The 17,440-nt window shown below is 32.7% G+C and overlaps 1 protein-coding gene across 2 annotated transcripts; it reads left to right on the forward strand.

The window, feature by feature from the left end:
- Positions 1–12,375: 12,375 nt before the first annotated feature.
- Positions 12,376–13,774, forward strand: LOC121208457 (photosystem II D1 precursor processing protein PSB27-H2, chloroplastic). 2 transcript variants are annotated; one of them, XM_041079100.1, is made up of 5 exons: positions 12,376–12,511; positions 12,613–12,659; positions 12,760–12,882; positions 13,116–13,507; positions 13,598–13,774. In XM_041079100.1, exons 3-5 carry the CDS (start codon positions 12,813–12,815, stop codon positions 13,733–13,735), a joined length of 600 nt encoding a protein of 199 aa, XP_040935034.1. In that variant the 5' UTR covers positions 12,376–12,511; positions 12,613–12,659; positions 12,760–12,812; the 3' UTR covers positions 13,736–13,774. The 2 variants fall into 2 exon arrangements, with proteins under 2 accessions (XP_040935034.1, XP_040935035.1); XM_041079101.1 differs by having other exon boundaries at positions 12,422–12,511; positions 12,801–12,882.
- Positions 13,775–17,440: the final 3,666 nt, after the last annotated feature.

Here is a 17,440-nt window from a genome sequence, read left to right on the forward strand (position 1 = left end):
CCAGTTTCATTCCGAGGACACGACGAGGACATTGTAAGAATGGGTGGGGAGAATGTCACGAGCCACTAATCAAAGCCCGTGACTAATGCATACAGAACATCCCATGGAGGTCAATTAATTGAATGTGATTCATTTGACCCATTTGAACTAGCCTGATTTGTGGAACACGTGGAGAAACTCAACTACTTGAAGCCTTAGTGACTTAATGGAACATTCTAGTAAAACTAGAATTACCATGGTGAATATTATATAGAGTTTAAATCTCTTAGGACTCTCATATTGTAGATAGGCACTAATCTCATCCATTGATATAATTCAGTATATATTGTTGGATCTGAGGAAGCTCAACTATAAATAGAGTTCTCCTCCTTCATTTGCAATCACTTCATTCTTGAGTTGAAGAATATATTTGAGAACATTTACTCAAACACCTTGTGTGCATTGCTTTCTGGTGGCTTTTCTATTCAATTCGAGTTCCTTTATCTTTTGAGTTGCTTCCACTTTTTTCGGTGCCTTAGAGAATTTTCGGGAGAATTCTCATCTTTTGAGAGCTAGTTCTCATCTTTTGAGAGCTAGGCTAACTTAGGCGAATTTGAAGAAAAGAATCATCTATGGTTGTGCGATTTACTAGACTAAAGTTTTAGTCCCATGACACTTACACTCTCTTGTAATTATAAAGAATTGTAATTCTCTAGACGTGTTTGGTTGACAAAATGTAATTTCCTATATCATGTTTGGTAATACAAATTGTAATTACACGGTTACACAATTTATATTTTTAAAAAATATTAATTACTATAAAAAATCATTAGTGCGATACAAAAATTCAAAAAAAGTAACAAAAATTAAAATCAAATCATCATATGTATTATGTTAGTCCAAGAAGACAGTTGATAATATGATTACTAATAAAAATAATAAGAAAATAAACATCATATCCAATTTTATCTAATTGTTCTAGTGTTCCATATTTGATGGGTTGTTGTCTCTTTAATATTTAACATAAGATCCTTTTCATCAAATGTTGGTCCTTGGCTAAGTTAATAGTCATTTGATTCTATATCATTAACATTATCAATATCTCTTTTTTCCATACACTCTTCAAAGTATAGATCATCACAAATCCACTTATAAATGAAGTATGCAATATTTTAATACGATCCAACTTATGCAACATTTTAATACGATCCAACCTTGTTTTCTTATGCTATACTAATGTAATGTTGTTAATATATGAAATATTTTTTTGAACAATAAATGTTCTCTCAACCACATTTTAAAGCCTTGAATATCTCAAATTAAAGAGTTCACAAGATGTCTCAAGTGCTTCTTTTTAGCTTTATTCTCTCAAATAGTATCATACCCTACGATATGATGCAAGAAAACCTTTTATATTTGCATAGTTAACATCTACCATATAATATTTAAGTTCATGGTACAAACAATCTATTGCGTTAATCATAAAATTTTATATAAACTTAATTTAAAGAAAGAATTATGTTAGGTTATAACCCATTTTTTAATATGTAAATTAAGTCAAAAATAATTTAAATTTTATAATATATAATATTTTTAAAAAAAATTATAAAGTGTTCAATAAATTTCATAATATTTCTTGTAAATAATATATTTTTTTATATTACTTTAGAAAAAAATTTGCCAAGAAGTTATGATAAAAAAATTATAATATTTTTTTTATGAATTAACATATATATATTTTTATAATATTTTGTATGGAAACATAACTTATACCTTGGCCGCAACTTTTTATAAATAATCATATTATAACACTTTCATAACAAGTAAATTAATTTTTATAATAATCTTTTGCAATAACTTAAAAAAATAGAATTTAAATAATATATTTTTTGTTATTTCTTTATAAAATACACATTAATTATTTTTATAATATAATTTTTTAGGATTTATAATATAATAAATCTTTGACAATAATCATCTCAAACACTCATGTTCGTGTAACACCCCTCGGCTCGTCAAGAAGATATGGCGTATATCAATCAGCCAAACAAACCGCTCAACAGACCAAGGCGTTACACATAGACTCAAATCCTTTTGCTTAATTTAAATCTTTAAGAAACCTGTTACAATTAAGTGACCCAAATTCTTATTTAAATAAAATACGATGGAAAATAAAATAAAAGTAAAATCATATAGAACTAGACTTCTTTTATTTTATTTTAGAATAAGGTTTTTTAAACCTTATTAAACTCCATCTATTTTATATTGATTAGGATAAGGTGTTTCAATCCTACTAGAATATGGCTTTACAAGCCTATAAATAGACATAGTGTATTTCTCTTGTATTGAATTCAATTTTTCGACATAGTGAATTTTCTTCTCTTCTGCCTGTGGTTTTTTCCCGAAAGGGTTTCCACGTAAAGCTTATGTGTTCTTTATTTTTTTTATTTTTTATTTTTTATTTTTTCACAAATTGGTATCAGAGTTTCTGGGTTGTTCATCTCAATCACAGTAATGGCGTCTTTGAAGTATGAAATTTCGTTGTTGGATCGCAACACCAGATTTGCATTGTGACAGATTAAGATGCAAGCAGTTCTTACGCAGATGGATCTGGAGGATGCCTTGCTAGGGATAGATAAGATGCCTTCGACATTAACAGATGAAGAGAAGAAGCGTAAGGATCGAAAGGCGTTAACACAATTACATCTGCATTTGTCCAACGAAATTTTGCAGGATGTGATGAAAGAGAAGACTGCCGCTGCATTATGGAAGAGGCTAGAACAAATATGTATGTCAAAAACTCTAACAAGCAAGTTGCATATGAACCAGCGTCTTTATACTCATCGTTTGGAAGAAGGTGCGTCTGTACACTAACACTTAACAGTGTTTAAAGAAATTCTCCAAACTTGGAGGCCATGGAGATTCAGTATGATAAGGAAGATCTAGGGTTGATTCTACTTTGTTTGTTGCCCTCGTCTTATTCAACCTTTAGAGACACGATTTTATATAGCCGCGAGTCTCTCACAGTTGATGAGGTTTATGATTCTTTAACCTCGTATGATAAGATAAAGCATCTTGTGGTTAAATCCGACTCTCAAGGAGAGGGTCTCATTATTCGTGGGAGACAAGATCGGAATGCTGATGATGATCGTGGTAGGACACAGGAACGGAATCCTCGTGATAAATCTAAGGGTAGATCGAAGTCTTCAAACATAGGTAAAACTTGTAACTTTTGTAAGAAGAAAAGGCACATTAAATCTGAGTGTTATAAGCTACAAAATAAGATTAAAAGGGAGGCTGCGAATCAAAAGGGAAAACAACCAAAAAATTTCGGTGAAGCTGATGTTGTAGAAGACTACAGCGATGGTGAACTTCTAGTCGCTTCTGTCAATGATTCTAAAGTAAGCGATGAGTGGATACGTGATTCAGGCTGCACCTTCCACATGAGTCCCAATCGGGATTGGTTTATAGCTTATGAAACAATGTCTGAAGGTGTTGTTTTGATGGGAAATAATGCTTCGTGTAAAATCGCAGGTGTTGGAACAATTAAAGTTAAAATGTTTGATGGAGTTGTCAAAACACTTAGTGTCGTACGACATGTTCTAGAATTGAAAAGAAATTTAATTTCGTTGAGTACTCTTGATTCAAAAGGGTACAGATACACAGCTGAAAGTGGGGTTTTAAAGATTTCTAAAGGGTCCATTGTTGTGATGAAAGGGCAGAGAAAGATTACCAAGTTATATGTTTTGTAGGGTTCTACTGTTACTGGTGATGCAGCTATCATTTCCGTTAGATGATGATATTACTAAACTTTGGCATATGCGCCTAGGGCATATGAGTGAGAATGGCATGGCAGAATTGAGCAAAAGAGGACTTCTTGATGGTCAAGGAATTTGCAAACTGAATTTCTGTGAGCACTGTGTTTTTGGGAAGCAAAAGAGAGTTCGATTCACTAGAGGAATTCATAACACGAAGGGAACGTTGGAGTATATCCATTCTGATCTGTGGGGGCCATTCAGAGTGCCTTCGAGAGGTGGAGCTAATTATATGCTAACCTTTATTGATGATTTTTCCAGAAAAGTTTAGGTGTTCTTCCTAAAACAGAAAAGCGATGTGTTTTCCGCATTTAAGTCTTGGAAAATTATGATTGAAAAATAGACGGGAAAACAAATAAAATACCTCCGCACAGACAATGGCTTAGAGTTCTGTTCTGATGAGTTTAATAGATTGTGCAAGTCAGAAGGGATTATGAGACACTTGACAGTTCGTCATACTCCACAGCAAAACGGCGTTGTAGAACGAATGAACATAACGATCATGGAGAAGGTTCGATGTATGTTGTCAAATGCCAACTTACCGAAGTCATTTTAGGCACAAGAGGTATGGTATGGTAATCCTGCTAACTATTCTAATTTAAAGATTTTTGGATGTCTTGCATATGCTCATATTGATAATGGAAAATTGGAACCGAGATCCATTAAATGCGTTTTTCTTGGTTATAAAGCTGGTGTAAAAGGGTATAAGTTATGGTGTCCTGAAAATAGAAAAGTTGTGATTAGCAGAGATGTTGTTTTTCGATGAAACTGCTATCCTACCTAACTTATCTCTTAAAGACTCTTCCAATAAAGAAAATCAAAAGCAGGTGGAGCATCAGATTAATACAGAGTCAACTCCTCAAGCCAGAACAAAAATTGAGAATAAAGTTGCTTCTTCATCACAATACTCTATCGCCAAAAATAGAACTAGAAGAGAAATTAAACCTCCAAAGAAGTATGCCGAGGCTGATCTAGTTGCTTATGCTTTAAATGTGGCTAAAGATATAGATGCGAATCAAGAGCCATCTAATTATTCTGAGGCGGTTAGCTGTGAAGACTCAGAAAAGTGGATGTTTGCTATGCAAGAAGAGATGGAATCACTCCACAAAAACAAAACATGGGACCCTGTGAAACTTCCTAAAGGTAAAAAGGCTGTTCGTTGTAAATGGGTGTTTAAGAAGAAAGAAGAGACTCCAGGAGTTGAAGAACCCAGATATAAAGCAAGGCTTGTTGTAAAGGGTTACAGTCAAATTCCAGGAGTGGACTTCACAGATGTGTTCTCTCCAATTGTTAAGCATAGTTTGATTCGAGCTTTGCTTGGTATTGTGGCCATGCATGATTTGGAGCTTGAGCAGTTAGATGTAAAAACTGCATTTCTGCATGGAGAACTTGAGGAAGATATTTACATGCAATAATCAGAGGGTTTTATAGTCTCAGAAAAAGAGGACTATGTTTGCTTGCTGAGAAAGTCCATTTACGGTTTAAAACAGTCACCAAAACAGTGGTACAAGAAGTTTGATTCCTTTATGACTTCTCATGATTTCAAAAGAAGTAGTTTAGACAATTGTGTTTACTTTAAGAAAAACAGTGATGGTTCTTTTGTGTATCTACTTCTTTATGTTGATGACATGTTGATAGCAGCAAAAGATAAAGGAGAGATAAGAAAGGTCAAAGCCCAACTAAGTGAAAAATTTGAGATGAAAGATTTAGGACCAGCAAAGAAGATACTTGGTATGGAGATTCTCAGAGATAGAAAAGCAAGTAAATTGTACCTAAGTCAGAAGGGGTACATTAAGAAAGTTCTCTGTAGGTTCAATATGCAAAGTGCTAAGCCTGTTAGTACTCCTTTATTAGCCCATTTTAGACTTTCATCGGTTTTGTCTCCACAATCAGATGACGAGATTGAGTACATGTCACATGTTCCATACTCTAGTGCAGTGGGATCTCTCATGTATGCTATGGTTTGTTCACGTCCAGATTTATCATAACATGACAAATCCCAGTAAAGAACATTAGAAAGTAGTTCAATGGATTTTAAGATACTTACGAGGCACTACTGATGTTTGCTTACAGTTTGGAAGAACTAAAGATAGAGTCATAGGGTATGTTGATGCTGATTTTGCTGGAGACCTTGATAGAAAAAGATCTCTCACAGGTTACGTCTTTACAATTGGAGGTTGTGCAATTAGTTGGAAAGCCACTTTGCAAACTACAGTTGCTTTGTCTACCACTGAAGCTGAGTACATAGCGATTACTGAGGCTTGTAAAGAAGCTATTTGGTTGAAGGGACAATTTAGTAAACTCAATGAAGACCTTCAAATCAGTACAGTATTTTGTGACAGTCAGAGTGCCATCTTCCTTACAAAAGATCAAATGTTTCATGAGAGAACAAAACATATTAATGTTCGGTATCATTTTGTTCATGATATTATTGCTCGTGGTGATATTGTTGTGAGCAAAATTAGTACTTATGAAAATCCTGCAGATATGATGACTAAGTCACTTCCTATAACCAAGTTTGAGCATTGCTTAGACTTGGTTGGTGTTCATTGTTGAAGTTAAACCCTTAAGGGGTTTTATGGAAGAGGTGGAGAACTTGTTCATTAAAAGTTCGCGATGAAGAACTTGTTCATTGAGAATTTGTGTCAAGGTGGAGATTGTTAGAATTAAGTGACCCAAATTCTTATTTAAATAAAATACAATGGAAAATAAAATAAAAGTAAAATCCATATAGAACTAGACTTCTTTTATTTTATTTTAGAATAAGGTTTTTTAAACCTTATTAAACTCCATCTATTTTATATTGATTAGGATAAGGTGTTTCAATCCTACTAGAATATGGCTTTACAAGCCTATAAATAGACATAGTGTATTCCTCTTGTATTGAATTCAATTTTTCGACATAGTGAATTTTCTTCTCTTCTGCCCGTGGTTTTTTCCTAAAAGGGTTTCCACGTAAAATTTATGTGTTCTTTATTTTTTTATTTTTTTTTATTTTTTCACAAAACCAGTTGTAAGGTCCTTCTTTGAGTTAAAGGTCATTATTTTTGGTTCATTTAATAATGCATCCTTAAAAAAATAATAGGGATTAATATAGGCAATCTTTAAACATATGTTGTTAGGTATGGCGAATACACTTAATAGAAAATGCAAGTTTGTAAACGACAAATTAATGGAGTTTGGCATATACGTGAATAATAAGGGGCAATTCCAATTTAAGACAAATACAATATAACTGTGAGGTAAAAAAAATGTTAAGTACAAATGCATATAAATATGCCATCCGCCAACTAGCCATGCATGATACAAAATAGACAAGTGGCTTACTTGTAGGTGCAACTCTAGCGTAATCCCTTTCTACAGATCTTTTTCTACTACTCAAAAGCCTGAGAAAGAAAAGTAATGGAGTAAGTTCAATTGAACGTAATGAGTTTCAGGTAGACACATGTTGTTTATCAAATTACCAATAATCAACCCAAAAATAAAGACATTTTCGAGACTCAGTCTTATAGACACATTACGTCAAGTTGCCAATACAATTTTCTAATAACGACACTTAGTCAAAACAACACACATAGTATCCCTGCCGAACACGTGCCGCCAACTTATACACATTTCTTACAATTACATATGTTCACCTATAACCTAACCTTGTGCTGGCCTCGGGCCCATTTTTAAAATCAAGAATCGTATATCAGCCAAATCATATTTTTTTTCATATTTCTTGTTAGATTGAACACGTGTCCTCCCAAAAAGTTGGGCAGTGATCTGCCAGTCTAGTTTGCAATAAAGCTACCTTACCGAAGGCATCACAAATTAAGCTTCTTTCCACAATTTCATATATAACAAACAGTCGGGTACTTGGCTCGCACACAAAGTGGTTATTTTTACCTCGACCATGGCCATGTTCACGCTCACAACATGGACGTCTTACACACTTGTCAATTTAAGAAACATCGGCCCATCTTCAGTAAAGGCAACTTACCTTTCATAACCTACATATCATAAAATTTTCATAACCCAAAAGAAGAAAGAAGGAACTTACCAGGAACTTCAAGATACAATCTATTCTATTGGTCATTTGCCTCGATTGCTCAGACCTTTGCTAGCGTCTTGAGCTAGATAAGAAACAATCATAGTTATCAAACCATTCATCTACTGAAAATTTGATTATGCATGCACTAATGCAAAGACATATATTCCCTTGACATCATTCTAAAGGTTTTTCAGAAATTACCAATCATAATTATCAAACCATTCTTAATTATCAATGACATTTTGACAAGCTTCTAGAAACTTTCTTCGTCTCCTCTAGCAAAGATAACTAAAAATTTTAAAGACGTATAGAAGAACTCAGAGAAACAAGGGTGAAATGTGCTGGCTATAGGTATCCTTATATAGTACAAATAGTGAAAAATAAGCTTAATGGGAAGGTCAAACACCCCACATTCACCCATAAAACTGAGGCTAAACTTGCCTAACAAGATTTGAAGTCTAATTTTTTTTACCAAACGTAACTACTACCACTAATCAGAGTGGTAAAACATTGTTTGTACACTTAAGCAACCAACTAAAGAGATCATTCGGCTACCTAAACATATCAAGTTGTCATCTACAGTACTCTAGTTTAATTCCAACTAGGTTTCAACTAAACTCTAATGATACTGTAACACCCCTAACCCTTATTCGCCGCCAGAACAGGGTTACAAGGCATTACCGGGATTTACAGATCAAATAAAAACAATTTTGTATAATTTCACATTCATATCATAAACCTGTAATAATCAATCATATCATCCCTTATGTGATCCCTCGAGACTTAAAACACGTATTAGAATCAAATCGAGACTAAATCGGGTACTCAAAGAATTTTTCGTGAAACTTCAAAAATTTTTCTAGGTGTAGAGGACTCACGCCTGTGTGGTTAGGCTGTGTGGCTCACACGACCAAGTGACACGCCTGTGTCTTAGGCAGTGTGGACATTTGAAATAGGGCACACGGCTGTGTACCAGCCCGAGTTAGTACCCGTGTAACTCTCTGACTTGGGTCACACGGCCAAGTCACATGCCCATGTGCTAGCCATGTGAACATAACATTTTGCATTAAATAGGTGTAGGGGTCACATGGCTAAGCCACACACTCGTGTGCCAAACCGTGTGGTCAATTTTGAGCATTCTATTTTGAAATTTTTAAGATGCAGGGGACACACGGCCAAAACACACGCCCATGTGCTAGGCCGTGTGTCACACAACGCTGAGACACACGCCCATGTCTCTGTCTGTGTGGACAAAATAAGGCCATTTCCTAGCCATATTTCTTACCCAAACTTGTCTTCAACCTACAATAACACTTAAACACATTCCCAAACCAATATAAAACATTTGAATCAAGCTATAACCAAGTCTTATACATATCATATCATCATAGATAACCAACTCAAACCATGTTATCATTTTACCTATTAATTAACCATAAATCAATTATACTGAAACACATATCAACTATGATAAGGCTATATAGTTATATATATATCAAAATGCATCAAACATAAGCCATTTAAATATCTATTCACAACAAAACATTTACATGCCATCAATGGCCAAATTAACCTATACATGCCATTATACCAAAGTTGATTTAATAAATATACCAAAAAAGGGGGATTGATAGTGTGATGTGGCTCCGACTAGCTTCCAACCTTAACGAGCTTCTGGGGTACTATAAAATTGAGGAAATAAAATAAACTAAGCATTTAATGCTTAGTAAGTTCGTATAACGGGAAATTAACTTCCCAATTAATTCACATTTAAGGTAAGCAAATAAACATGCTCAAACCAATTTGGCCAATTGCCTAAACACATATCCTCATCAAACTTGTTAGTCATGTAATTCATATAAATACCAAGAAACATGAATGAGCTCATCAATATTCAATTTCCACATACATGTATTTATCACTTCAAGTGTCCATCAACATGTACATATCATATCTTTGTATTTCAAGTATTTCTCATATTAATTCATCCTGAATTCATATCATCTCATATCGGAGCTTTACCCATTAAATCATATAAAGTATCGGTGGATACAAAGGTAGTACACATGAAGTGTACAAAGCTATAAACCGTCAATTCATATTCGGGAATGCTTATACGAGCACATAAACGAGAAACTCTCTCTCGAGCCATATAACAAAAAGCTCATGTGAATTGTATAAAGGGCAGCTTATCCGGGCTGTATAACGGGAAGCTCATAAGAGCTATAATTAGGAAGCTCATAAGAGCCATAATCGGAAAGCTTATGCGAGCCAATAACGGGTAACTCTGAAGAACCATTAATCAGAAAGCTCCGAATAGCCATATATCGGGAAGTTCAAGCGAGCTAATATAAAGAAGCTCTAGAGAGCCATTAATCAAGAAGCTCACAAAGAGCCTTTAATCGGGAAGTTCACGAAGAGCCATATATTGGGACTCTCATAAGAGTTGTGGCATGTCTACAACATATTCAAATTCACAACCAATCGGGATGCTCCGAAGAGCTATTAATCGAAAGCTCGCAAAAACAATATAACGGGAAGCTCGAGAGGGCCATATATCGGGATGCTCATGAGAGCTAATAACGGGACGCTTTTTCGAGCTGTGGTGTGTCCACAACATATGTTGGACCACAACCAATTCAGAAACCATGTATCCATCGAATCTCATTTAACCAAACAGGACTTTTTTATCAGGTATTATTGAATATGTGATCAATTTCATACATACGACATTTATACAATTCACATATACAACATCCAATTCAAACATATAAATATACACAAATTAGTTACACGAACTTACCTCGACAATTGTTCGTATAAGCAAAATCTACTAATCCGACACTTTTTCTTTTCCACGGTCTAACTCCGTTTTTGATCTATCTGGATCTACATGAATGAATTTATCATTAATTTAATACAATTCATACTCAATTCAATCCAATTCACATCTTAGGCAAAAGTAACATTTTTCCCCTACACTTTTATTTAATTCTGATTTTGTCCCTAGGCTCGGAAAATGAAATTCATGTAATTTAATCCTTATTCCACGCCTAGCCGATTTTTACATATAACATTTGAAGCCTATGTATTTCACAAAATTCAAAATTTTTCCTTGAATTTTACATCTTTTCAATTTAGTCCCTAAATCATAATTTTGTCAAATTTTCCTTTACAAAAGTTATTTATCTTTCAACAACCTTTCATTTTATACCATAAACTTCAAAATTTCAGCATACTCATCCATGGAAAAATTTTAATACTTTGATAACTTTGCAAATTAACCCTCAAGATAGCTAGATTAAGTTATTACGATCTCGAAAATATAAAAATTACTAAAAATAAGACAAGAATGCTTACCTAATTAGGCCAAATAAGTTTCTCTTTCTTCAATTCTCCATGGCTAGGGTTTTCATCTTTTTAATTTGGGAAAGATGATGAAATAAGATGATATTAGATTTTTATCATCTTTAATTATTTCTATTTCCAATTTAGTCATTTTCTTTATTTAATTTTCCATGAATGAATCATCATACTTATCTACTAACTCCTCTTAATGGTCTATTTACCATATAAGGACTCAAATTTTAAATTCCATAGCTATTCGATCCCTTTAGCTACTAGAATTCAACTTTTGCACTTTATGCAATTTGGTCCTTTTTTTATCAGATTAAACATAAAATTAGTAAATTTTTTTAACGAAATTTTCATACGATATTCCCATCATACTGTAGACCATAAAATAATATTAAAAAAAATTCTTTCGGACTTGGATTTGTGGTCCCGAAACCACTATTTTGATTTTATTGAAAACGAGGTGTTATAGATATCGATCGAGTTATCGTTTCCACATAAAGCAATCTACCGCTCCACAAACTAACAAGTTCACCTAGAATATCTAGGGTTGGCGTATCATCTCATAAAAGAGTCCGCCAGACCCTAGAGTTCGCCAACCTTAGAGTTCGTCAAATGGCGAATTACAACAAGACATCCCTCACAAGGGTGTACTAATAAATTCACACAACACACCAACTCAACACTTTAACTGATAATTCATCCTATTACTACTATGGCTTACTTAATTATATACGAACAACAAATCGGTATGATTTATGCTGAGTGGGTTGTTACTTTCTTGCTTATAATATAATAATTTATAACTTAAACATGCATAAAAATAATTTTTTTAAAATTGAATATGGGTGTAGTTATCTATGTAATTACTTCAATTCTTATAAATTGAAAGAAGAGAAGTTTTTGTTGTTGTTCAACGAAATGAAGAACAGAAATTAGGTTTTTAACATTTCAGGGGTTTTTCTATAAATTGAAAATGAAAAATATTAACATATAACATAAGTTTTTTATTTGAAATACGTGGATATTACATGGAATTAGAAAATTTCACATTAGACTTCTGTTAGAACTCAACGCCTCGTAATTTGATGAGAACTTTTTAATAGTTAAGGAACTATGTTCTGTAACATTTTAAAGTAAAGTGATTAAAGTGTAAATCTATTAATAATTTAGTGACTATGGTTGTAGTTTAACCAAATAAAAATGGAAAAAGCAACTGAAATGACCAACTAATCCCTCAATCTTTTTTAAAAGAGCTTCCCATCTCCATTTTGGATAAACATCGTCTGGGTCGAAATTTGCTAAAAGGTGGGGGGTTTTGCAGAAGGTACCCAATTTCTTCAAGCTGTGGAAATTTCTTTTTGAACTCTCCTTTTTTTTATCTATTTCTTAACATCTATGATGGAGTTTCCCCTGAATTTTTTGCAGTAATTATTAGCATTCTCGGGGCAGCATATATTTACTGTGCAAGAAAGGTACTCAAAATCATATTTCAGTTTTCAATAAAAAAAAAAACCTGTATTTGCAATGAACATGACATAGAATTTGACTAACTCTGGATTGTTTGCCATCAAGGTAACCCCCCACTTTGGGCGGACTCTAATTTATTGCTTCAGATTCAACCAACAATGGCTCTTAATCTTGCCCCAAAGATTTCTGTCCCTAATATCAACTCCATGGAGAGACCTCAAACTAAATGTAAGCCACAGATTTCTTTTACTTTTCTACCTTCCTTTTTTAAATAATTCATGATTTCTATTTATGCTCGGTTGAGGCAAACAATAGGGTTTGAATTTTACTACAAACTATGATTTGCCTTATAATATATGCTTTTAACAGTTAGCTACATTCCTTGTATTAGTATTTACATCAAATGCTTCCAGATTGACCGTTTTGTTGCTCATCAATCTCAATTATTTGTTGAACCACAGTTGGTAAACTGCAATTTAGGTGTTATGTAGTTGAACCATCTTTCTCGAGCCGTCGCCGAATAATAGCACGTACTACCACTGCTACATTGTTGGCTGTTCTGACCTTCAACTGCATTTCGACTCCATTACCAGTACGGGCCGAATCGGACGAGGACCAAGGTGTTGCAGGGGCTATTAAATCGTTGTTTGATCCTAATGAGAAAACAAAGTCAGGTAAAGTGTTGCCGAAGGCTTATGTAAAGTCGGCAAGAGAAGTCGTGAAAACGCTGCGCGAATCGCTGAAGGAGGATCCCAAGGATGTCGCTAAATTTAGACGAACGGCAGATTCGGCAAAGGAGTCGATCCGAGATTATTTGAGTAATTGGAGGGGGCAAGAGAAGGTGGCTGGTGAGGTATGCATGTATCTTCTACTGTCCTTGACTGATGAATGGTTTAAAAGCATTAGATTTCACTGATACTCTTTATAAACATCTGCATCATAGGAATCATATATGGAACTGGAAAAGGCGATTAGAGCACTGGCCAGTTTCTACTCAAAGGCAGGTCCCTCTGCTCCATTGCCAGAAGAGATTAAGAATGAGATATTGAATGATTTGAGCACAGCTGAAGAATTTTTGTAGTGCACATGATACATATATACAGCTCCTTAGTTGAAAGCAGTGTTGTTGTTATTATTATTTTGGTTGTTTAAGTTTGATGCATTGATAAAAATATGAAAAGTTCGATAAGACTCGCGAGAGACGAACTCGAATAGCTTACAAACATCAATATCTTATTTACACCCTTAGTTATACCGGAAATAATTACTTACTGTTTAGGTCTAGGTTGTAGTACACAAAAGTAGTTGTAACAATTCGTTTTATTTTTAAAAAGAAAACTGCTCCTTGATGGTAAAAATATTCATGAGTCAGAATAGTTTAAATTCAAGTTAGGTATGTGTATTGTATTAATACAATTTCTATATTACCAATTTCGGTCTAACTAAAAATACTAGTTTCAAATTATTCATACCTTGGACAAGTTGAATTAATCTTATTTTAGGTTTTGATTATATCTTTTTTTTTTGATACAATACTTAGAACTACTCATAATTCTTTCACCACCCCTAAATAGAAGGATAATGCACTTCAATGTACTTGAACTCACATTCTCCTACATTAACAATAATATTTATATAAATCGAGTTAAGACTCAATCGACATGTATATTTATATTTATATTTGTATTAATTCACTAACTCAATAACAATTAAATCCATTATTCAAAACTTAAAAAAAAAATTATTCAACTAAATAACTCAACCCAAAATATAAAATTTTAAAAATTATATTTAATACAATAAAATATTTATTATATTTATTTGTGTTCTTTAATATAATAAAACATCCATTATACTTATGGTAGAGTTTTTTAATATAAATAATTTTTAATGTGTTAATAAATTTTTATTTTAGCGATTTTTGTGCATTTTATATATTATATTTTAAAAAAAATTATTTTTAAATAAAACTAATCTAAAAAAAATTAAGTATGGGTTAGCCGGGTATGACGCGGGTTTACTTTTCTTAAATTAGATTGGGCTTGGACAAAAAAATAAACTTATTTTTCGGTTTAAATTAGATTTGAACTTGAAAAATTAATTTAAATACCTTACATGAATCCAACTCAAATCAACTCGACTCATTATCACCTCTAATCATAAGGATCTTATCTCACCCTATCTTTCTGTTCATTTGTCAAAATGTTGTCTCTTGCATGCTCATGAAAGCCGAGGAGGAATGGAGTTAAAATTATTTTTAATGGCCTAGCTATATGTCACTTGCTTCTCCTTGATGATTGCTTTCTCTTCTTCAAACTTACTGTGTGGTCATGCAGAACCATCAAGAACATTTTGAATCATTTCTATGAAGTGTTCAAAATTCCTTAGCCCGTCGTGTAGACCTAATTATTGAAGATGGTTCAATGGAATTCTTAACATCAAGGCAAAGGTGCACTAGAAAAGTATCTGGGTGTTGATTTAGGAAGCCTATCCAAAAACAGGGTATTCTTCCGACTGACAATAATCCAAAACAATTGAAGGATGCTGCTATCACTACTACCGAAGACATGCCCCCATAATTTTGCTCATTTCTGTCTAACAAAGCTTAGACATACTCCATGCTTATTATTATTTTATTAAGCTAAACCAAATCATACATCCCTTTATCTCATCTTTGTTTCTCCTTTTTACACATTCATTCATCATAGTCCAATTTGAAATAGTTTTACCCTTGAATAAGGTTTTCAACGTTGGAGCTGGGTCTTAGTTTTCATTAAAAATACCTTTTAGTTTTAAATTATATTTAAAAGGGTTAAAGTAGTTGGAAGAACCTGTATTATAGAAATTGTATTAAATTTGTATCTTTATTATTAAATAGATTAATTTAGTTTGTATATTATTAAAAAGAATCTAATTAAGTCTAAATTATATCAAAGATAATATTTATTGTATAAGAAATATCTTGAATTTTTTTCATTTACAATTCAATTCTAAACAAAAAAGTTCATTTATAAAACCAAAATAACTAAAAATAGTAACTCTTTTGAACAACAAATGTCAACTCTATATCAATTTAATCTTATTTAATTCTTTTTAATAGTAAAAGAATTAATTTGATTCATTTAATAGTAGATAATTTAATTTGATATAATCGGATTTCTCAAACAATTTCACCTATTTAAAAGTAAAAATAAAAAGAGATTATATTGTCATTTAAGCCTATTGGATTTGCCCAACGGATAAACACTTTCAAGGTCCTAAAACTTGAGAAAGATAGAGAAGTAAAATATAATGACCGTTGAAAATAAATAATGGATGATTCATTTCGTTCGTCATAGATTTAGGCACACGTGCCTTATGCACAAACCTCACACATTAGGGCAGGGGGTCGCTCCAACGTACGCCGATCGACGAAGGATAAGGCTGGCAAATCAGCCTAAACGACCAAAAACCGTGGGCTCGCGCGATCCACAAGCGACACACGTGTTGCCCTGGAGAACAGTTTAGCTCTCAAGTGACTTCTTTGGATAACTGATGCGATTTGCTATTATGATGTTAAAAATAGCCGTTAGTATGAAATTTGGTATTGTAATGATAAGGTATGTATTTGAATTTAAACTTTATTAAGCACATTAAATTAAAAATAATAATAATAAAAGTAAAATATATTATTTTACAAAATTATTAAAATATGTGAAATTGTAATTTTATTTAATAAAATAATAAAATTTATCATAATTTTTTATAAATATTTTAATCATTCATTTTATAATCATTTTAAATTACTAGTATATTAAATTATAGATATATATTAGTTTACTAAAAATTAAATTAATAAAATTATTTAACATATAAAAAGAGTAAAATAAAACAATGAGACTTTTTTTTTGACAAAATAAATAAACAATGAAAACATAAATATGAAAGGAGGGGTGAATTACACAAAAATACTAATTTTTATAAAAAAAATTATCAGATTAGGTTGATTTTTTTGAAATTTATTGGATTAGACTGATTTTAGATCGAGAAGGAAAATGCATCCAGTTGGACGCGTTTTCCCTAACAGCTATCCCCCAACAATTGAATTCCAACGACTCCCCTCCCCCAACTTTATTTTTTCTATTTAAATCTCAAATTTTCCACTTTTTCAATTTACTCTCAACTTTCTCTCAATTCATTCTCAATCCTCTCTCAATTCTTTCTTAATTCTCACTCAACTCAATTCTCTCAGTTCACTCTCATATTTTTTATTAAAATTGGATTAAGTTTTTTAATTAATTTTGTATTACGATTTTTATTCGCATTTATTAAAATTATTAATGGCAAATTCTCTTATTCGTTTGGATAGCTAACGCATTTCGGCCATTCAATTGTAAATGGTAAAAAAATTATTTTTAATATAATATAATTTAATTTAATTATTTTGTTGTTATATTGAAATTTAAGATTTTATATTTTTAATAATTAGCCGGAATATCGAATTTTGGAGATGTATACTCGCGATCTATCTGGTCCTCCATCATCTTTAATTGAACCATACTTGAGAGATGCGAGATTTTTACACGTGCCGTATGGGTAGGGGTTATAAATTGGGCCCCACACTTAAAAGAATATTGGTAGAAAGATGGAGACCAAGACATACATATTCCATCTTCCATGTGATGAGTTACTATCACACTCGAGGACGTGCAATTATAGCTCAGGTTACTGGTGGATGGGTTAGTTGTTGTTGCCAATTAGAGAGATGTATGTGAGCAACTTTTAGGGAGGGTTTCGAATACAATTT

This window comes from Gossypium hirsutum, chromosome A10 (assembly GCF_007990345.1).
Source record: "Gossypium hirsutum isolate 1008001.06 chromosome A10, Gossypium_hirsutum_v2.1, whole genome shotgun sequence".
NCBI classification, from domain to species: Eukaryota; Viridiplantae; Streptophyta; class Magnoliopsida; order Malvales; family Malvaceae; genus Gossypium; species Gossypium hirsutum.